This window comes from Euwallacea fornicatus, chromosome 36 (genome assembly GCF_040115645.1).
Source record: "Euwallacea fornicatus isolate EFF26 chromosome 36, ASM4011564v1, whole genome shotgun sequence".
In the NCBI taxonomy this organism is placed as follows: Eukaryota; Metazoa; Arthropoda; class Insecta; order Coleoptera; family Curculionidae; genus Euwallacea; species Euwallacea fornicatus.
This window is the reverse complement of record NC_089576.1, coordinates 354,769-376,103: the sequence shown is the minus strand read 5'-3', so window position 1 is coordinate 376,103 and position 21,335 is coordinate 354,769. Positions and strand designations below refer to the sequence as shown.

The 21,335-nt window shown below is 37.3% G+C and overlaps 3 protein-coding genes and 1 long non-coding RNA gene across 6 annotated transcripts; 3 read left to right on the top strand and 1 right to left on the bottom strand.

Annotated features, from left to right (window-relative positions):
* The first annotated feature begins 82 nt into the window (after positions 1–82).
* LOC136349089 (uncharacterized) lies at positions 83–855 on the top strand. Its single transcript, XR_010733758.1, has 2 exons — positions 83–455; positions 687–855. It is a non-coding gene; the product is annotated as an uncharacterized lncRNA (long non-coding RNA).
* Positions 856–1,018: 163 nt separating this feature from the next.
* On the top strand, positions 1,019–1,462 carry Uxt (Uxt prefoldin-like subunit). The gene has a single exon (XM_066300151.1). The coding sequence runs from the start codon at positions 1,019–1,021 to the stop codon at positions 1,460–1,462; it is 444 nt and encodes a 147-aa protein (XP_066156248.1).
* Positions 1,463–1,660: 198 nt separating this feature from the next.
* On the top strand, positions 1,661–3,181 carry TfIIB (transcription factor IIB). The gene has a single exon (XM_066300396.1). It carries the CDS (start codon positions 1,940–1,942, stop codon positions 2,885–2,887), a length of 948 nt encoding a protein of 315 aa, XP_066156493.1. The 5' UTR covers positions 1,661–1,939; the 3' UTR covers positions 2,888–3,181.
* A 399-nt stretch (positions 3,182–3,580) lies between these two features.
* Positions 3,581–21,298, bottom strand: LOC136349044 (nose resistant to fluoxetine protein 6). 3 transcript variants are annotated; one of them, XM_066300316.1, is made up of 13 exons: positions 20,990–21,298; positions 9,014–9,132; positions 8,798–8,962; positions 8,276–8,451; positions 8,091–8,224; positions 7,721–7,822; positions 6,987–7,157; positions 6,705–6,930; positions 6,481–6,646; positions 6,344–6,423; positions 5,790–6,015; positions 5,567–5,741; positions 3,581–5,510 (listed from the first exon to the last, which is right to left on the bottom strand). In XM_066300316.1, exons 1-13 carry the CDS (start codon positions 21,261–21,263, stop codon positions 5,221–5,223), a joined length of 2,304 nt encoding a protein of 767 aa, XP_066156413.1. In that variant the 5' UTR covers positions 21,264–21,298; the 3' UTR covers positions 3,581–5,220. The 3 variants fall into 3 exon arrangements, with proteins under 3 accessions (XP_066156413.1, XP_066156414.1, XP_066156415.1); XM_066300317.1 differs by having other exon boundaries at positions 9,020–9,132; XM_066300318.1 differs by lacking the exon at positions 7,721–7,822.
* Between the last annotated feature and the right edge of the window lie 37 nt (positions 21,299–21,335).

The window sequence follows — 21,335 nt, the reverse complement described above, 5'->3', positions numbered from 1 at the left end:
CTTCTTACCCCATACGATCGCTTTAATACACTCTACTCATCATAAGGAATTGCTTTAACACTACCTTTGATGACCTGTTTACTGAGCATACATTAAATTATTTGCATTTTCAGAATTGTAAGCGTGATTTTATTTGTTTTATGTGTGTTATTTTTTACTTCCTTGTTATCAGTACAACAAATCGACATGTGTTGGCTTCATAACTAACAGGAAAAGGAAATGCGGCAACACTGAGTGTAGATTGATCTGGTTTTTCCTTTGCCTATATTTCTAGTGTAATCGTTAATTCAGTGGCGCTGAAACATCAATTTACTAAGCTTCATTTTCAAGATCCACGCCAAAATTAAGTTTTGTGTTTTTCTGAAGTAATAGTTATTTGTTTTACCAAATAAAAAATATCAAATTAATTACTGTAGCAATATTCTTGACAGTCGAGTGAACAGCTAAATTAAGAAGTAAGTTCAGGCAGGAAGTTTACGTTTTTGCTGAATAAAACACATTATTTTTTCCCCGATTTACAAAAAAAGTGTTAGAGGGAAAAGTTACTAATGACCAAAAACAGATTGTAAAATATCACATGTAATGCCAAGTGAAAAGTACTTTCCAGGTCAGGATTAAAGCTTAAACTTTGCAGTTAGTTTTATGTTATTAAAAGAAGAAGCATAAATGCCCTGTTGCCATTTCAGATTATCTAATCATGTCAAAGAAGTCTGTTCCAGTAGATAACAATAAAATAAAAAACATTACCAAAAGATGAAATAAATTGTGTAAAAAGATGCTATAAAAATACAAAATCAACATACTATAAGTTATAATAATACATTTATGGTAATCTCTATCTAAGATTGAGTAAAACGAACCTGAAAACAGTTCAAAGGTAAATTCCATACAATCAAAATTACCTCCATTATAATTTTTAATATTACGTTCAACTTACTCCTGAAATATAGAAATTAAATAAATTAGTTTTAAGACTATAGAAGAAACTACACACATCATCAATCTCACAAATGCTGTTATGGAAATCCCAAAGAAACTCCAAGAATATGAAAACTTCATCGAAGAAAAACTGAAACCAGACCTACGTGAAATTGAAACAACCCTATCCCTGAAATCTAACCAGTCCAAAGAATGGACTGAGCTGAAAAACATTTTAACTGTGTTAAGGGAATTTAAGGAAAAAGATCAGGATATGAATGTGCAGTTTAATATGGGACATGAAATAGCTTCTTTTGCCAAAATATGTGATTATGAGACTGTGTATGTGGATGTTGGTTTAGGATATTTGTTGGAGATGGACTGTGATGAAGCTAATAAATATGCAGATATTCGGCTTAACCTCTTGCAAAAGGAGATTAACCATCTTCGGCAGTTGGCAGTGAATGTTAAAGTCCATGTTAAATTGGCATTATTGGCTATTGGCGAGTTGCAGAATAGTTTACTTGATAAGTTTAAAAGATAATATATGTCATATATATATTGTTTTAATTTCCTATTATTAATATCTCAGCTAAGAACGTCGGGAGTCAGTTAAAAAAAAATTCAAGATTCCTGAAATGATTCCCTACTTAACTCTCTCTCTGTCGTAAAACAACTACTTTTGTTTACCTCGGTGAGTCATTGTCGACAGGCCATTCTTTTTATGTTAAGTCATATTCAAAACTGTCAAGTGTCAAATTTCATGTTTTCCAAATAATTTGTGAAACCTGAAATTTTGTGTTGTTTTCCAGTATTGATATGATTTTCCACAGTTTTTAAAGAGTTTTTCCAATTTTTTACGTGAGTAATTTTTGTGTAATTGCTCCTAATACGTTTCACAAAAACGACTTTAATTTTTTCGCGATAAGGCAGCCTACCGGGTCGTGCAAATACTGTACTCATCATTTCCATTATAATCTATTATAGAAAGGAGTGAGTTTAAAAATCACTAATATTTGCAATGGCGAGTACCTCCAGATATGACGCCAATAAAGTCTGCTGTTCTTCACATCCCGACGCCCCTTTGATAGAAGACTATCGAGCAGGAGACCAAATCTGTTCAGAATGTGGGTTAGTTGTGGGAGATCGAGTGATTGATGTAGGCTCAGAATGGAGAACGTTCAGTAATGAAAAGAGCGGAGTCGATCCCTCTCGTGTGGGAGGCCCCGAAAATCCCCTCTTGGGAGGGTCTGACTTAACTACCATGATTGGACCAGGGAGAGGTGATGCCAGCTTTGATACTTTTGGAGTGGCCCGGTACCAAAATCGGCGCACTATGAACAGCTCAGATCGAGCCTTGATAAATGCCTTCAGGGAGATTAATGCCATGGCGGATCGTATTAATTTACCCAGGACTATTGTAGACAGGGCAAACAATTTGTTTAAACAAGTCCACGATGGAAGGAACCTGAAGGGGAGATCAAATGATGCCATTGCATCAGCCTGCTTGTACATCGCTTGTCGACAAGAGGGAGTTCCACGTACATTCAAAGAAATATGTGCAGTCAGCAAGATTAGCAAAAGAGAAATTGGTAGATGCTTCAAATTGATTTTAAAGGCTTTGGAGACTTCAGTCGACTTAATTACCACTGGAGATTTCATGTCAAGATTTTGTTCGAACTTGGGGCTTCCAAACATGGTCCAAAGGGCTGCTACCCATATTGCAAGGAAAGCAGTGGAGTTGGATATAGTTCCAGGTCGTTCTCCAATTTCAGTTGCGGCAGCTGCAATCTACATGGCGTCCCAGGCTTCAGAGGACAAAAGGAGTCAAAAAGAGATTGGAGATATTGCAGGGGTAGCTGATGTCACCATAAGACAGTCTTATAAGCTAATGTATCCCCATGCAGTCAGTCTTTTCCCGCCCGACTTCAAGTTTGCTACGCCTATTGATCAACTTCCGCAAATGTAGACTTCTTCTCTTAGATATGTATTATTATATTTTTAATGTGTAAGTATAGTCGTAAATTTAATTAAGACTCCGAAGGCGGAACAATCAAAATGTCCATCAGTTAATGCCACACATTAAAACGAAAGCAGAGTTGAAATAACGTCGTTTAAGAATCTATTAGGCTGTAAGCATGTTTTGGTAAATCACCTAGAAATAGCACATCGCATAAATACTTTTATAACCAAGGTTAGTTAAGAAAGATGGATCTGTTAAGTGTTCAACTATTCAATAATAAAGATGTTTTTCTTTTATTTATCTAAGCGGCGTTTTCTTTATTTAGTAAGCATCTGCATTCATATACACGCAAACAGTACACGTTTTCCTTTTTTCTTAACCACTTCCAGTGGAGGACGAATGGGGAGCATCTCTACACCGCCAATTCACTTGTTCAATTCTGCTCGCGGTACACGTATGGGGCTCGGTGCGAAACATGGCAACAAGGAGAGTTTAGACTAATGAAAGGAAATTGGTTTCAACAGGATTTTCTTTTGAAAGTGCGGATCGTTGTCCTTATTCTTATAGACGTATTGATGATTTCCTACAACACTGAATTCCAGCGTTATTTCAAGTAAAAAAACACACGTTTTTCCGCAACTCTGCTGGGCACATTTATACAAAGTAATGTTGCTAATAATAATAATTTAATTTATTTATTTACATTTATAATGAGCAATTAAAAAACTACACTCTAAGTTACTGAGGGTTCCAAATTCAACTCTCACACTTATTGGAGTTCTCAACAGACATCGGAGATTCTCGGTTAAACGACAGATTTGGCAAGCATTACACCATACCGTAATATCGGATATTTATCATCAACGGGAAAAAGCCCATATCATGAGCACCCAGATCCCATGGAACGTATAGTTGCAAAAAATGCCAAGTAGCTGATGTGTAGTAATGACCCAGGGGGCGCTCCTCCCTTCGCATGTTACAATGCACATTATATCTTATTACAACTATCCTATTTCAGTAACTATTATGTATATCTCCAGGGTGTTTCCTAAGTAATTGGTAGAAAAGATTAATTAAGAGGGAATGAACAAGTCTTATCTATTATATTAATTAATATCTAATAAGAATTAAGAACCATCAAAACTAACTGTAGTCTGAATACTGAACTTACGGTATTGCGCTTTCGTTGCTAATTTTTAATGCTTGTTTTTAATATTTGATTTTTTAAAGAGCCATTGATGCATTAGGAGGGCCCATATTTATGGTATATACAGTCTTGTCCGTAAATAATCACGTGGATAACCAATAGTTAAATTGCACGAACGTATAGTAAAGTCTCGTGATGTACGGTGCAAGTGATGAGTTGATACTAATTAAATTGCAATTGGATTTAAAAGAGCCTTATTATTATCATTCATCCAATTATTGTATTTCAGGTGAACATATGACTACTTGCTTTCCAAAGAATGGTGATGCGTTGTAAAATTGTGAAGGTATTCGATGAAAAACGGCGTATAACCTTAAGCTTCATCACGGATCTGAACTATTCCTAAAGAAAATACTACTCAAAACAAGTTTATAGTTAAAGGTAACTTATTTTATCACCGGCTGTCGTTTCGAAATTACATCACGACTCAAATCCCCAAATTCAATACTCCGACTTTATTCGATATACCGAAGCTAAACCTATTAAATCACATAAATTAAACTTAAACATGTAGGTATGGACAGTAGTAAAATTTGTTTATTGCGGTGATGACCTTTTTTAACATCAGATTACCCAATTAATGGTCGTTAACATTTGATATTGTCTATCTAGAATATACATAAACTCCAGTGAAATATAAAGAAGAGTTCGTATAGAAAAAATTAGAATACTGTAAAAAAAGTCAAATAACGATTTTAACGATAACAAGGCAATTTGGGATAAAATATAACAATTATTTTATGCGTTGGAAAGTATTGGGTCACGTTAAAGTGTTTGGAAAATGTAGTCTTACGTCGCCATCGTGGCTTTGAATGTTGACACCTGTGCCACTTTAAAGGAATCCTCCTCGCAAGACAACCAACAAGTTGTAATTAACATAAACCATCTTATTCAATTTGTTACATAAAATCTTGCGTCTTCGTAATTTAAATTTTTTAAAGTTATCTTATATTCTATGATACCAATTCGTTCAAAATAATCAGTACTTTTTTGCGTCGTCCCTATTAATGCCAAATTTGGCACGTACATTGCTGCATTCTTATGCAACATCTTTTTTCATCCAGACACGTTTTTTTGTCCAAAAACAAGTAAGGATCCTTGTTCTATTCACGCTCTGATCACAAATCTCTCTTCACACCGACCTATCCGACGTCCTCTTTTTATGCGTGACTATTTTACTCATAATCCTCAACATCGACACTATTGGCGCCTCAAACATCAGCGAAAGGATAAAGGACATAATGTAAGACGCCACTACTTGACCCATGTAGATTATGATGGTTGGAAGGCGGCCGAGATGCAGGGGACTATCCATTCCCATCACCATTCCTCTGATGAGCAGAGGGTGCACCAAGTAGGCGCAGTAGGTTACTCTGCTAAACGGGTACAAGATTGGAAGAGAAAGAATTTTGTTTACTATCCCTGGAACAATATAATGTTAAATTGTTGGCAAAATGCTGAGTTAATGGACTTCTTACCTCCATATCCAGTAACACAAGCCACAACTATCCAGGCAAGGCCCATAGCCCATGCAGAATGACTTAGGGAACTATATGCAGCCCCTGCTATAGGGTCTAGTTGCACGTTGTGGAGACCGTAAACTAGGGCTAAAAGAAGCCCTAAAGAAGAAATCCAGCCGACAGTAATTGTAACCTACAATACTACCATAAGATGCAAAAAATTATTTTAGGCAATATTAACCTTGGACATAGAAATTCTGCAATCTTTCTTGAATAGCAGCCACCCAACACACATACCGATCATATAGGGCCCCAATCTGGTCCAGGGTTTGTCGTAGATTTTATCAAAAAGGGCCAAAGGGTCGTCGGTGCCAGGCATATGGCTGTTGCTATAGGCTATGTAGCCTGTGGTTATCCAGGAACTTACTGAGAAAAGGATCAGCAAGGAGGCAGCACACTTGAAGTGGCTTTATTAAGAAAAAGTCGATATATCAATTATTACGCTACAATAAATCTATACGTCCTTAAAAGCTGCTTAAATAATAACGAGGACAAGGTTTTTATTAATGCTAATTACTTGTTTTCCTTTTTTTCGAGATTTTTAATTTTTTTATTCGAGACTGCCATGGTACATTATTCGCATAATCACCATATGTAGATCAGTCCATAGAAAACGCAATGCAGACATATTTAATAATAATCATAAGAATATTAGGAAAAAACAAGAATAGCAAAGACTAATTATGGAAATTCACATCACTGAACCCTAGTGACAGTATGGAATAAAAGGTTTACCTCGCAGCTAATATCAGGATAACAGCTCCAATAGCGTAGAATTGCGTGTCGTCTGAGAGGTACCAACTCCAGAGCATGCACTAAATAATGAAAAATATATCTATACTATTATGTAGGAGAATTGTGGCTGCAATTACCATCTCATTCACTGGAAATAAGGTGTTTATGTAAAGGATATTTCTCCACCAGTATTTAGGGCAAGTCTCATGGTCCATGGTGGGAGGTTCGAAAACTGAGTTGTAATAGAACCATTTCATGGCTAACTCTGTCACTCCCAGGGAAAATAAATATGGCACTGTAAGTCTAGAAAATTTGTAATGTGTGTAAAATATATTTTATACATATCAAAAAGGGGTTTTACCTGGCAAATCTGTACAATATCAAGCCCCAAAAATGCAGCAAACCAGCCACAAACCCACTCTTCCCCTTGGAAAGAGGGTCAAGTTTCCCTTTCGCGTTAGTTCTAAAATAGAGAAAGGAGACCAATAGACCGCTGACAAAAAAGAAAGTATCCACGCTGAAAGCTCCATTTGTGATTGTTTGGAACCACAGCTCTTTTTGTACCACCTTTCTGTAATCCATGTTATCTAAAATATTGTAGAAACTTATGAATTTTTCCTCAATCTAAACGAGTGATACCTACCCGAATATTTGAAGGCAATAATGCAAGTATGGCCCAAAATCACCCATGCCATACTTATGGATTTAAGCCCGTGTAATACCGGAATGGTGTCACTTCCTACAGTTTTATCGCATATGGTTTTCATGTTCGTTCGCACGGAAAATGATAGAATTAACTCTCTGAAGATTAGTCCTGGAAAATTACGTAACGTTGTAGGAGAAAAAATTATTTATCGGTTAAAAATAACCCATTCCAAATAGTTGAGAGATGTTATTAGAATTTGTTAAAGCTTTCGATAGAGCCATGTTTAGAATGTGATTTAACAAATGCTTTTAATTACATTTCGCGCAAGCAGAAAAATGAGTTTTCCTTCCAAATTGGGAGTTTTTCATAATCAATTTGGATCACTATGCATAGTCAGTCAAATTGTTATCAAAGTTAGTATATAGTGGTTACAAATCCCTTTATGCCTATTATTGTATTATTAATCGGAAATCTCGTAAATTAACAGCAGTAGTCCTGACTTATAATGAACGTTAGGAAATTGCAGGACCAACATTCAATTTCCTGTCAATTTTTTCAAAGTAGGACAATGCAGTTTTAAACAGTGACTTAACCGACGATTGAAAAGCTCTCCCTTAACTTAACGACACGAACATGTTAAAAAGAATTATTATAGTATTAGTTCAAAGAATTATGAAAAAATTGGTTATTTAACAACATCCAGCACCGATCTTGTTCTCGGAATTACATACTTGCAACTGTTTCATGAGGAGCAGACCCAGAATTGCTTATCGTAGGCCCGTTTCCATTATTATTACCATCGTTGGTATTCACAACATAAATCCCCGATTTGCCTATAAAAATAGTGAAAAATCACGCAACAAACTCTCAGTTTATCGTTATTGTTAAAGAAATACTGAGCCTCAAACCATACCAAATCAGTTAAAATTGAATAACCCCAATGTTTGTAGTTCTTGCTGCGGTTTCGGTTCACTTATTCGGCCCGTGCAACAAATAATTAATTCGAAATTTAATAACTAATTAGTACTAAAAATTTGTATAATAATTTATGGTGACGTCGCAAGGTTTGATTTTTAGGCAGTGCGACTTTTGCATACATACCATTAGCCGACTTCAAACTAGGCATTGAATATCTTTGAGTAATCCTTGCTACATGTTTATTCTTTTGGTGTTCTAAGTAGTAATCGAATAACGTGCCAACCAACAGGCAACAAGTCACTCCTGCAGTTACCAAGCTAGGAAAACATATTTTAATACTTAAATAGAAACAGGGTTTTCATACCTACCAAAGAGCTAAAAATGTTTTATCATGGAAAATATTAAAATAGTCGTAATGAGACTTAACGCCAGTTACGTGTACGGTCACAGTGTTGGAGGATGAGGCTGTTTGCTCCATTATAGTCTTCACATCATTTTCAGAGCAAATGTATGGTAAACAGAGACCAACGGATAAGAAGCGTTCCTAAATGAAGTAAATTTGAAAATGGTTATTTTCAATAAACGAGTGTATTAATGACGGTGCAGTAATCTGCGGGGCCGTACAGTATTTGATTTTGCTGTCGTAGTTTTTTTTCATCGTTTACACAGACATATTTAGATTGGAGTTTACATATAAAACTCTCTTTATGACCTGCATATTTAACAGCATTTTACACGATTTTTAATTTTGATCAAAAGTATCTCAAATCTTCCAGTCAAATTAAAAAATCCCATTATGTATGAAATTCCATTAACTTTTACTTTAATTGAAAATTTTCAATCTGAATTTTTCTACTAAAAAAAAAGTCAATTCGAAAAATATTCATTACCTCGGAAGTAAAACTGGAATTCAAATCAATTTTCAACATGTAAAATGCAACTGCGAATGGTGGTACCGACGTATGCTCCAAAGGGCCTTTTCTATACCCGACAGCCTGACTAGGGCTGTCTGGTTCGTACTTCTTGACCGCCCTTTTGACCACCCTGGAACGATTCTAAAAACATTCCTTGTAACTTTAGCACATAGCAGACTTAGAGGTACCTACCTTGACCGCAACGAATCCATTGGGATTAGGCACGATATTATCGCAGAGGTTCTTGGATCCCAGCCAGTAATGGTTGCCCCAATACCAACCAGTTGAGTATCTGCCGCTGGCATCTTCCACTAATAAATAAAAACAAGCACACATATACAGGGTGTCTCGGAAGCAATGGTAGAAATTAGTACTGGGTGCGAGAGGGTACAAAATAGAGCAGTTCAACAAAATTTGCCTCGTGCAAAAGTTGCGTGTTTTCATTCTATGTGTTGCCGAAGTAATTATTTGAATTCTGCAAACTGGGAACAAATAGGAAGGTTTTTGGGCATGATAAATTCATTTAAATTATTTGTGTCGATAACTTCAATGTTTTTACTAATTTTTACGCACTTGGGATGCTGACGCAGTAAAGTAAAAGTAATAAGTAAAAAAATGGCGAATTTTGAAAAAACTTTTAGACGTTATTTTTCAAAGACCATTCGAAAGTTAATGAAATTGCATTCACAATAAGTGAAGTGATGGGGCCTAAGTCAATATTTTAATATTTTGAAATGATAATTTTGGTTGGACATACTATGAATGCTATTAGATATTGAAATTTGCGCATTGTTTGAAAGAATCAGACTCGGTTCATCCAAAGATCATTGAAAATTTGGTGCGGGCGCGAAGCTCTCTGAAAGTAAGCTTTCAGATAAAGCAAATGAAACTCACCGTATATGTGTAAGAGAAGAAATTTGATTTAAGCGGTTATGGCTCTTTAAGAACATCGATAGAGAATTAGTAGCAAGTGACAAGAGTAGAAAATTATTTTTTTCTTATACCATATATCATCGACGGTTAAGTTTTTCGAATTTTTATTATACACGGAGTAAGCATGGTTAACATTTAGTTATCTACGCTTGAGGAGGGATATAAAACGAAACTAAACGCTAGTAAAAACCAGTTACTGTAATCATCAATAGAAAGGTTAAATTAGGTACAATCAAGTCAAATAAAAATAAAATCACTTATCTCAAATCGACCCTTTGGAAAGATGATCCATCAGCAAACGAGGAGAGGAACTTAAGTTACCGTTTATTTTCGACAAGGCAAGCACTGCACTGCCGGATAGCACGTACGTCCCTGATCTTTTTCTTCTGATTCGTCGAAACATTTCGTGAGTCTTCGGACGCCCGAATGTGAACAACACGGCATTTCTGGCGTTGTCAAATAAAATCGTGTTTTAAAAGTGCGATTTTTACCTGCTTCTAACGGGAAATGACACTGTATGACCACTCGCGACGTTTCCATTTAATTAATCTTCAACTCCGCACAAAATTTTTCGAGTCTTTTCCACATTTTCACTCGCCAATTTTATTTTTTTTTGCGAACCAAACGGAAGGAAACGTAGAGACGCCACTAAGGTTGACAATCGGAGCGTTATTGTTTTGTTTCTAAAGTCTTCTCTTGCGGCCGCAGAAGGCGTCGCTTCCGTGTGACCGTAAAAGTGAAACATTTTTGTAAAACAACTTGTCGATTCGTTTATTTTGCATATTTGTTGAAAAATTTGGTGTTTTTTGACTAAAAATGACCGCTAGATTCCAAAAAATTAAAAAGTTACAAGGCATTACATTTAAAAATGTCAGTTGAGGGCGTTTCCGGTTAGAACGGAAGTGTCAGATAAACGTCATTAATGTCAATCAATCGGCTCCGTTCTCATATAGCTTCTCTCCAAATTCCAACTTTCTAAGTTCACAAACGAAAAAGTTTTAAGGGCGAGCCGCCTCCTTGAATCACCCCGTATAGTGTGTTCAATAGAGAAATGTAACAAATTTTCGAAGATTCGTTCGATATATCGAAAACAAGCAAGTTTAATAGAATTGCTCTATTCTTCTATTCGCCAGCGCGTTATACTCATTCGTACCAATATTTCTGTAACTCCCCGTATTTGTAAATTTATTTGATTATTTTTGTGCTCTCTTAAACATGAAACACCTTGACAGGGGCTAGTTACTAAAAAAGGATTGATGATTGGTATTGTGGAGACCTTTGGATGAGCAGAGTGACTGTTGAACAGTCGTCATAATACATTGCTGGGTTGGAGCTTTACCAGGGAAAAAGCTCTGAGTTTATTTCCTGTATTTGATTATAACGAACGAGTGAAGTATTGCCAAATGCACATACCGTGCGTCTCTGCACAGTGCTGCTTCGAAATTTTCACGCAATTTCTAAAATACAAAGTTCAGGTTTTCGTCATGTAGTATATACGCGGTTTAGCATCGTCGCGTCATCAAGTTTGCGAAACAAGGAGCTAAGTGATGAATTTTACGGTATGTGGGAGAGTCAGAGCTGTGCCCCTAAAGTTTAAGCACAAGGACGCAAAGAAACGCCCTCAAGTGTAATTACCGAAAGAATCGAACTTTAACGCACGCTAATTTGTGTTAAAATTGTCTTTAGTACGTACGCAGTTTCTAAGTAATTAATTTGCTCTTACGCCTTAAGGCTGTATGTAGATATAATAGTTTAGTTATGGCATGTCTAAACTGAATTATTGAGTAATATCTTTGTCTTGGTTGTGAATCGATTTGTCTTCCAAATATAACACATTTAAAGCAAAATATCTAAGGGGTTATTGTATAACTAGTGCTGACGTAGACCTGCGATTTATAGTAAAAAATTACGTAACAAATTTGATCAACATCCTAATATTGAAGATGAACTCTTCTCTATGTTATCAAAGCCGGTTTCTACACATTGATCATGCATAAAACCGGTAAAAAAAACATTCACAGTTTCTTTTTTGGATTGGGAATATTACCAGATCAATTTAATGACCGGGAAACTGTTTAGTATTTATTTAGCTGAAGTTTTTGTAATACTAAAACCGTCATAAAAATGAACGTGACCATCTATGAAGTTTTAAGGTGGTTTATTTGAGGTGAATTTGTGAGAAATATTACAAAAAAACCTTACTACATGTTCCTTTCCATCAGGTATAAATCGACGGATACCCCATTTCCAGGTAGATATGTTCAGTTTCAAAATATCAGTGATGTAAAAACAACATTATAATATTTGAATTTCGACGATGGTTTGTACATAAATTTGTATGTCTTCGGACATAGTATTTTACGTTATTTTAGGACATAAGAGCTTGAAAATAAACGGGGTAAAGCTCTTTGAATTATATCATCTTTCGAGGCTTTAATCGATTTAAGGCGTTTGTATTCTCAATATTTTGTCTTTTGTAACACCAGAAGTTTTATACGTCGACGACTCAAGAGGAAAAAATCTAACGGGCTTAAATCGGGATTTAGCGCTGGCCTCTACCGCTGCATCGCTCGTGAAAATGTCGGTTCACGCGATCCTACACAATACGGACGAAATGTGCAGTTCCACGCGGGGTGAGGATTGCGTTCGTCCCACACGTATGTGGCTGTTGCGACCGTTGAAGTGTTCATTCCAGGCGAGACAGGCCTCATCAGTGAACAGAATTGTCGAACCGAAATCCGGTCGGGTTGTTACATGAGGCAAAAACCATTGGGAAAAATAATTAATAATAAAAATATACCCGTGAACCTTCTCACGCTTTTTGAAAGTGGTGAGAGTGCGAGAATTACTCGTAAAGTACCTGCCACACTGTTCGGTGGGCCCCATTAATTTAATTCGCTATTGTGCGCGTACCGGTGGTAGATATTTGACCAATGCGCACCAAAGTCTCTTGTAAAGCCCATAGCCTTACAGTGCGGGAATACCCGTGTCTTCCCTCTGGTTTAAAACTGCCCGTCTCTCGCAGTGGACGTAAAGCGGCTCGTCTTCGACTAGGGGATCCCCATTTGAAAGTTGCTCTCCGCATTGTCCTCTACAACCTCTTCGAATTTGGCATAACATTTTTGAAACATCCTGTATACCGAATTCTGGAATAACCAGAGATTCGAGAACCCCTCCTGAGACCCCGAATGGATTGCGACCAACTCGTCCTAAACCAGGATTTACAAAGTTTCGTTCAAAGGGACAGTTCCATGATCCTCAACCAAATCGGAGCTTCTCGCATCAAAACTTTCAGAATTTAACCGATTGATTGTGCAAAACGCATTATTCAATAATATGTGTATCCACATGCACGGGCAGCAATTGGATTGTTTGATATTATTCAACATCGTGGGTTTGCAAGCGTTATTAATTCTATAGTCGTCCGAATTGTTAACGCATCCTATAGAGACAATAATGCTGTAGAAATACCATTATTACAAAATTTCTCTTTTATTATTGTGTCATATAATTCCAATTAAATCTGTGTGAAGGACTTAAGATATCGACCCCACAAGGCAGCATATCGAAATGAATTAAGAATTTCAAATTGCATTATTGGTAAGAGATAATCGAGTCCGCAAAAAACGCAAAAATCGCGTTTAATTAGGTCTTCGAGATTGACAAAGCGCGTGCGCACCACCTCCAGATAACCTATCCGGGGGGCCGAATATCACTTTCAAGTCCTCTAAGAGTTTTTAAGGTATTCACATGATTCTTGCATTAAACTTGCGATGTTAACACACAGAACGCAACTCATGTATGCAAACATTGCTCTACCAGGTAAGACCCGCTAACTAGGTCATTAGGGCAAGACCAGATCACTCTTACTTAACGTTTTCACTTTCTTCTCCGAAATGAGCTATCTCCGATGATTAACGATTGCCAATTATATAATCTTTGTTAAGTGAAAAATGAACATTTAATTCATGCCAGTGTTGGGTATTTGTTTATGCATGATAATTCAAGGTTCCGTTGGTTTCTTGTGTCGGATGAGCCGCGAATCAATTGGTCTTCTACAGGACCAACTTTGCATCAATTGAGTGTGTGTGCAAGAACAAGCACTAACAATTCGGTGGTTCCTTACCTGTGCAGGTAATCATGGCGAATAATAGAATGGCGCTTGTGAGTGGGCAGCAATAAATAATGCAAAATGCGCTATAGAAAATAATCGTGTACCTACTTCTTGTTTTTGCATTTAGAGTGGACATTTAGGCCATAATTTTACCTATATGTAACGTTAATTGTCAGTTATATCATAACGCGGATTTATGAGAGTGGATTAAATATCCGAGTTGAGCAGGAGGGAAACTGAAATCGTCGTTTTGCCATTAACATATCCGACATTGGAAATGAAATCGTCCAAAATGGTACGCTAAGTAAGGGCGATTCAAGGAGATCTGGGAAAGTGAACAATTGACCACAAGCGCAGCTAGGTCAATCGAGCCGATCTTTAACGAGATCTGATCAGAGATCGGTAAAAAGTGAAGGTTTTAAGTGATTTAACGTGAAGGTCAGATGCAAACATATACTGTTATAAAATCGGCAGTATATAACGTGAAAGTTGATTAATCTGCTACAAATAAATGTTTCTACACTCTTATATGTTTTAAAGAATATATACTTATTGTAAATAAATATTGAATAAAGTGTGCTACAGAAAAACCCCAAAGCAGTTTCAATTCGAAAATGATAACTCGCAAACAACAATCGACTATAAATCTAAACACGAAATTAACCATAGAGAACGCAAGTGTGCAGTATGATTTCAAAGCTGGAGTTATCCTTTAACCGGCGAATAGGGCTCCAAAAACGCTCAAAAAACGAGAATTTTCCTTTCGAGGTAACTCAGATAATCAAACAAAATTTTACTTAATTTGGCAGTTATTGACCGATTAAATTTTTTAAAATAAAACTTGGACACCCTGTATCTCCGTTGAAATCGATACTTCGTAAAAGCGTCAAAGGGAAAAATCTCATTTTTTGAAACTCCATTCGCCACTGAAAGGACCACTCCAACTTCGGAACCACCCGGTATACATATCACTTTAACAGATTTGAAGAAATCAGTGCTTCGTAGCGCGTCCGTTAGCTTCAATCGCAGCTTTTGAGCCACATGGTACAGAGTTTACCAACCTTTTAGCTACATCTGAAGAAATGTTTCGACTACGTATTTGATTTTTTTAAAAATTACTCCGGCTGTGATTTTGACTTTCGTTTTTTAAATTTTCCGTAGATATTCAAACGGGCGTAGGTCCGGTGAATGAGGCGGACAATTTTATAATTTTGGCACGTTGTACTCCATCAACTTTTGCATGGTGCAAGTGCACCAACGTTGCTTTACAGTCCCAGCAGTCTCCTTGGGACCGTCATCTTGTTGGAAATGAAAAGGAAAAAAACTCTAGCACGATCGATTTTTTGGCACAAGGTCTCAATTGGTTTTTAAAGTATCACGGTGGATATGAGTGAATTAACTTGATTTACGAACTATTTTTTTTGTTCTTTTATTAAAAATTGCCTTGCACAAAGATTACTAATAACAACTTAACCAGCGGGAAGGTGAATGTTAAGTGTTCGTTCAAGAAAGGACCTAAAGCTACTTATATTAAAGGATAAGATTGATGATATGAGCTTATCTAAAATACAGCATCAAGGGTAGTTCGGGGCTGGGCCTTTGATCGAAGCTTAATCACAATTGTGTCGCTTTCGACTAGGACCTTTGATTAAAGCTAGCTGCAAGGATGAGGCAATTCTACTTTATATTACTCATGTTTGTCCCTTATACTCTTAACTTCGCGCAAGTTCCCCCGTACCACTAGCTCCCTTGGCACCTTATAAGATTGAAAATCCCCTTACATGCTTGACTGTTTTAATAAGATTTTTATTATGACGCTCGGTGTTTGGTGTTTTTCCATATAGTTTTTCTCCCATTTGATCCAAATAAGTTCATTTTTGTTTCGTCTGTGAAAATCACGGTGACCCCGAACTCAGCAGATTCATTCAAATATTTTTTTACGAACTCAAGACAATTCTGTCGATTAATTGTTGATATGCAAGGTTTTTTCGTGCTATTCTGTCGTTGTAGCCGTTTTTTCTAAAAACTTTTTCGGATTAATCCTCATTTCACGTAAAACGAATCTTTTGTCCTTTTCAGAGAGCAATTTTCTACGTCCTCCTCCAGGTTCACTTCGAATTAATCCCTTATAGCGATTTTTGTTTATAATTCACTGCACTGTGGAATGAGTCTTGATTACTCACTCACCATATTTTCTCATTGCGGAACCTGCAAACTAATTTACGCATCGTGAGATCAGTTTCCATTTTTTTTTATAACAGTATACTATTTCATAGTATATTATTTTTGACAAAATTAATATAACAAGCTCAGCACAATAGTTTATGAATAAACTTATCAGTCATTGAGAGAACTAAGCCGGAAAACTTATTATTACAAGTTTTTACAGGCTACAAAAATGAATTTCATGTTTTGTATGGTTAATTTTGTGATTTTTTTGTAACGTATTTTATTTTATATTTATTCGCAATACATACGTATATGTTCATTGAAACAAAAACAGCGTAGAAACATCTATTCGTGATAGATATATACACTTTTACGTTATGTACAGTGTATTTTCAGGCATTATGCATGAACAGTCATTTTCGTGAGTAGCCGTGTATATCTGCACCGATTCTCGGAGCTTAACGGTAACATTGTTACGACTACCGTCTATTATGTATTGCATATATGGACATAGATGACGGCGCTGCTCAAGTTTCATCAATAAAATTTGAAGCTTTCGTTAACGTAAGTTCGCATTTGCAAGACGATTCGTATGATGTTGTAGATACAGTAAATTTCCGAAGTTGACAAGCGGTCCGAGCAAGATTCGGGCACCTTTGGGGATTTGAAAGTCCCTAATTCCAAAAATTTGCATAAACAAATGGCGGTAAAACAATGTGTGTCCCATTGGGTACCGCATCTGTCGGCTGAAGGACGGAAAGGAGCTGGGGTAAATTGGTGTCAAAGGACTTCCCTCATCGTGGATTTACTCGTATAAGCCCCAAAATAAAGGTCGGTCGTCCTTTTGAGCGATTTCAAGTGAAAAGAAAACCAACGCAAGTCGCCCGCTCTCGATGCGTGGCCAAAAAGATCTTAGTGACATTTGTCTCAAGAGTGCGGCGTGAGCAGCAAATCTCCTGCAAGATCAAAGAACTGCTGCTGCCGATTGGTATGCAACCACTTGTCTGGAAATCATCGCTGAGGTTAGATAAAACAACCGCAAAGGACCGATTATCCTCCAGTAAGAAAAGGAAATTCGTAAAATAATGGAATTTTTAACACAACACAACGTCAAATTGTCAGACCACCTTCCGCACAGTCCCGATCTGACTCCCAACGATTTCTTTACCTTTCCGAAAATCATGACCGGACTGCGTGGTCAAAGATTCCAGTCGCCAGAAAGACCAGTCAACAACGTTAAAGGTGTCATTTTGTCTCTATCAACAAACGAGCGCAATAACTGCTTCCAGGAATTTTTAGACTCTTCCCACAGAATTCCAGAATAAGAGCTGTCTGTGGTTTTTTTCCAACCCCATGTGCAACGATTGAAAGACGGCCTTCGTAGCACTTCAACAGCATTTCATAGCTAGTTTATTCATGACGGAGCGCCCATTTCTAGACCTATTTCTTTATGTAAAACTCGCATAGAAACAATTCACCCGCAAGTTTGGTTCCCAAAAGTGCACACTATCATTGCACAATTTTAACTTTCACCACTGTTTTGGGATGTTACACAAGAATGTAGAACAAAGTTGAGTTTATGTATAGGTGTCTTCGCAATTGCACGTTAGACCACCCTCGTCATGACTCGGCGCGATCTCCCATAAAACGTACATAATGGGTAGTTCTGCCTGAGCCGAAGAATTTCGATCTCTTGACTCATATAGTCATGCATGGAACGCCATTATGTAACTTGTTAATTATTGATTTCACAAACAAAAATTGAGTTAATGACTGACATGTTATAGCGGAACTCAGGCCCGTTTTCGGGGCAAGAGTAAAGCACACATAACACGAATGATACAAGTTGCAAAATCGCCGTAAATTTGTTATAGTTATTTAGTGCTTTCTAAAGAATTTAATGTGCATTGTCCCGGTATAACGGTCTCGATGATATATCCTGTTCTAATCTCTTAACGTTTAATATGCTAATAAGTTTTACCCCGTGTAGAGAAGATTTGAGACACACGTGTTTCGCATTATAATTATTCAAATATGAATGCCATTCAAAGGCTCCAACTTGGAGAATTCTAAATCAATCGTTGAAAGATAATTTTAGCCGTATCATCTCCATATAATTTAAATTTAAGTTGTAAAATTCCAATTAAGGCTGAAGCAAACTTTTAAAATCAACCCACCGCATACATTAAGTTAAACTAGCGACATTTGACTTTTTAAGCGCGATAAACTGATTCACTTCCAAGGCAGAAAAGTTTGCGTTTACTTTTCAACCGGATCTACAATAGTGTGGCTCGGAGTTTAGCATTTGAACGAAAACTGGCTAAATAAACGGAAGTTGTGATTATTAAATGACCGTTAACAATCACCTACTTTCGTCTGTTTGTTTAGGTCCATCGAATCAGACGATGCATAGGCAAATACGCTCCAAGTGATTCAAAGGAAAGATCTCGGTTAAACAAATTATCTATTTCAATTTGCACGAATCCCTTGAAAAGTTCGACGTTATTATAAAGTCGTTTCTGACACACCCTGCAGTGGTGTTTCAACCTCAGGGAAGCTGCTTCAGTTCCACAAAATTGAGGAGAATGGGCGGGGGTTGTGGGGACCGCAGAGCCATCGGTACCGGCTGCATCTTTCAGTGCCTTTATTGTCCCGAAAGTAGCGAGACGTGCTGACGAAATGCGTGGACGACCTAATTCCAACATTCCTCATCGACCCTCGTGAAGGAAGCGGAACCGCTACGGCAACGCCCTTTCTGCGATGGTCAAACACATGGACCATGCCGCTCGAGGGAGAGAATAATCATAGTTTCAAAAAAAAAAAGAAGAGAAAGGACGTGCGATTGCAACGTGGGGCGCAAGAGGGGACGCAATACTCCCAACCCTGGAAATGACACAGATGCAAAGATCAAAGAAATTGACAGCCCAATTCCCTGGCCCCTCGACACTGACGATTTATCCCCTGGGGATATAGGAAAAGGAAACTAGAGATTTTTAGTGGGTAAGAACCGTTTAAGTGACTCCCCATTATTGGAATGTTGCAAATTAGCGATGAGAAACCTGCAAAATTAACTAACCGGAACTAAAACAGTTGAGAACATTTCAGCGCCTTTGACTGACCCAGACGGGTTTGAACCAGAAGTTTAATGATTTTAAAATAAATACGAAATTAGTAAAATTCTTGCCTAACACAATCGAGAAACTTTCACCATTCTTGAATAAGTCGATTGCGGTGGTGTTATACCTTTTGGGTAACACCGAATGAAAGCTTTTTTAGCTAACCCCGACCCAACAACAAATAAAAATCCACTTGTGTCCGATAACCTGGAGTCACCCCTGGCCAAGGCGCTTTCAGTGTTTTTGAGTCAGCATAAGCGATTGACCCGAAAAAATCGTACAATTCTAAACTAGATTAACCAAAGAGGCTTCAACATTTTTTCTGGAAGAGAAGTGATAGGGGTATAAGGAGGGGGCCAAAACCCTGCGAATAGACCCGTCCGCCCCTTTTCAATGACACATTTATCACTAGTGATATCCATGTTGCAGGTGTCCAAGCGCCAATTTGGTTGTAGCACGTTCGGAGACGCAATTTTTATGCCACGAATGTGTCGCATTTGCAGGGGGATCTTTGCTCTCAGGTTGAGCGAACCCAAACTGACTTCAATAGAAAAAATTATCGAATTTGACTAACAGCAACGAGACGATAATTTTAACCATCAGAGACAGATATAAAATAAGAAATTTTAGGTTTTATTAGTACCACTAATCTATTGATCTGATCGAGAAGATATGGATATTCGCAGAAATTCTCGGCTAATTTTAACCGAGACCATCGGTTAGACTTCAGCATTTTTCGACTAGCTCGGTCCAGAAAGTTCCATCACATTTGATGACCCAAAATGACCGCTGACCAGAACGAAAAAAAATCAGATTTTTTGTTGAAGTTCGAGTACCCCGATCAAGAAGGAACTCCTCACTTTTTGACTGATTGGGGCTCCGACTTGAATCGCAAAAATTGCAGTCTTCAGCCTCAGCCAAGAAACTTTCAGTACTTTCATTTAGATGAGGACATGATAATGGAAAGTTGTTATATTCAACAATTTACTGGCCCTTCTAGTTTGCAGTAACTCCATTTAACAAGTTTTAATAAAATCGTCAACAACAAAGAGAAAAGGGATCTTAGGGCTCGTAGATCAAAGTACTGGCAACTTTGCTAGGATATTATCCGTGAAAACCTGGAAGCAAAGGTAAAGTAGAACAGCAACCATCAGTTTATTGGTTCCTATGGAAATTCTCTTCCAGGTAAAGTTGCCAGCATATCTATTTTCGGGATTTCGCAGTACTCAGTGGGACCAAAGCTAAATTTCAAAAATGTAGGCTGGTTTTTTGATGGAAACGAAAGGAAATCAATCAGATTATTAGAGTAATATTTGCTGCCAATAGTGTAATAATGTTGAGCAATCTTCCGGCATGAAAATACCATAAGGTAATTAATCCCGGATTGTATGGGTAGGGGGGCACATGAGTTGTTAGCTATCCGCATTGCGACATTAAGAATCGTTAGATATAAGTTAAACAATCTTACTGTAATAGCAAGTATCTATTACATGCGAGTTTTGGCCCAAAGCTAATTTCATCGATGAGTCAAATACCGGAGGAGTTTTGAAACAAAGCACTTACAAAGACATGAGTATCGTAATTCACTTACTTCAATTTGCATTTTTTTAATCCCGATTAACCCGATGATGGCATATCGGAAAAATAGTTATTATGCTGCAAGCAATTGCAGGCAATTGTATAGGGTCGGCATTACTGTGATGTGAACATCCAAAGAAAGGATTAGCACCGTTTTTGAAAAGGCAATAAGGTCCGGAGGTGAGAGTTTAACACTCAATTTCCATTAATTACAAACGAAAACAGTTTCAACTTTTTTGAACTCATACCAGTACTTACTCTTTAACGCCCAAATATCTGCTTTCCTAAGCCCGTCCAAATACGCCTCCATATCCTTCTGACAAACGGTGGAAATTTCATTTTTGAACTGAGACCAACGATCCCTTAACGCTTCACTATTATAAAAATTGAGTGCATTTTGCAAACTCAACGGCACTTCAACGTCACTTAACGAATCCTCACTAGTTTGAGTCTCTTGAGGGGGCCGTGTGCTATTCGATTTAACTAGACAGGCGCAACTTAACAGGACCAAAAAATCGCGCAGCAGGTACATATTGAGCACATTTAAATATTACCTAATCGACATTAATAAAAAAAAAAAAAAAAACGCTCTTATTACCGAAGA

Coding starts and splice junctions, on each gene's coding strand:
- Uxt (XM_066300151.1), top strand. CDS start 1,019: ATGGAAATCCCAAAGAAACTCCAAGAATATGAAAACTTCATCGAAGAA.
- TfIIB (XM_066300396.1), top strand. CDS start 1,940: ATGGCGAGTACCTCCAGATATGACGCCAATAAAGTCTGCTGTTCTTCA.
- LOC136349044 (XM_066300316.1), bottom strand. CDS start 21,263: ATGTACCTGCTGCGCGATTTTTTGGTCCTGTTAAGTTGCGCCTGTCTA. Junction 8,452..8,797: donor ATTCCAGTTTTACTTCCGAG/GTAATGAATATT, acceptor TACTTCATTTAG/GAACGCTTCTTATCCGTTGG. Junction 7,823..8,090: donor TAGTTTGAAGTCGGCTAATG/GTATGTATGCAA, acceptor CTATTTTTATAG/GCAAATCGGGGATTTATGTT.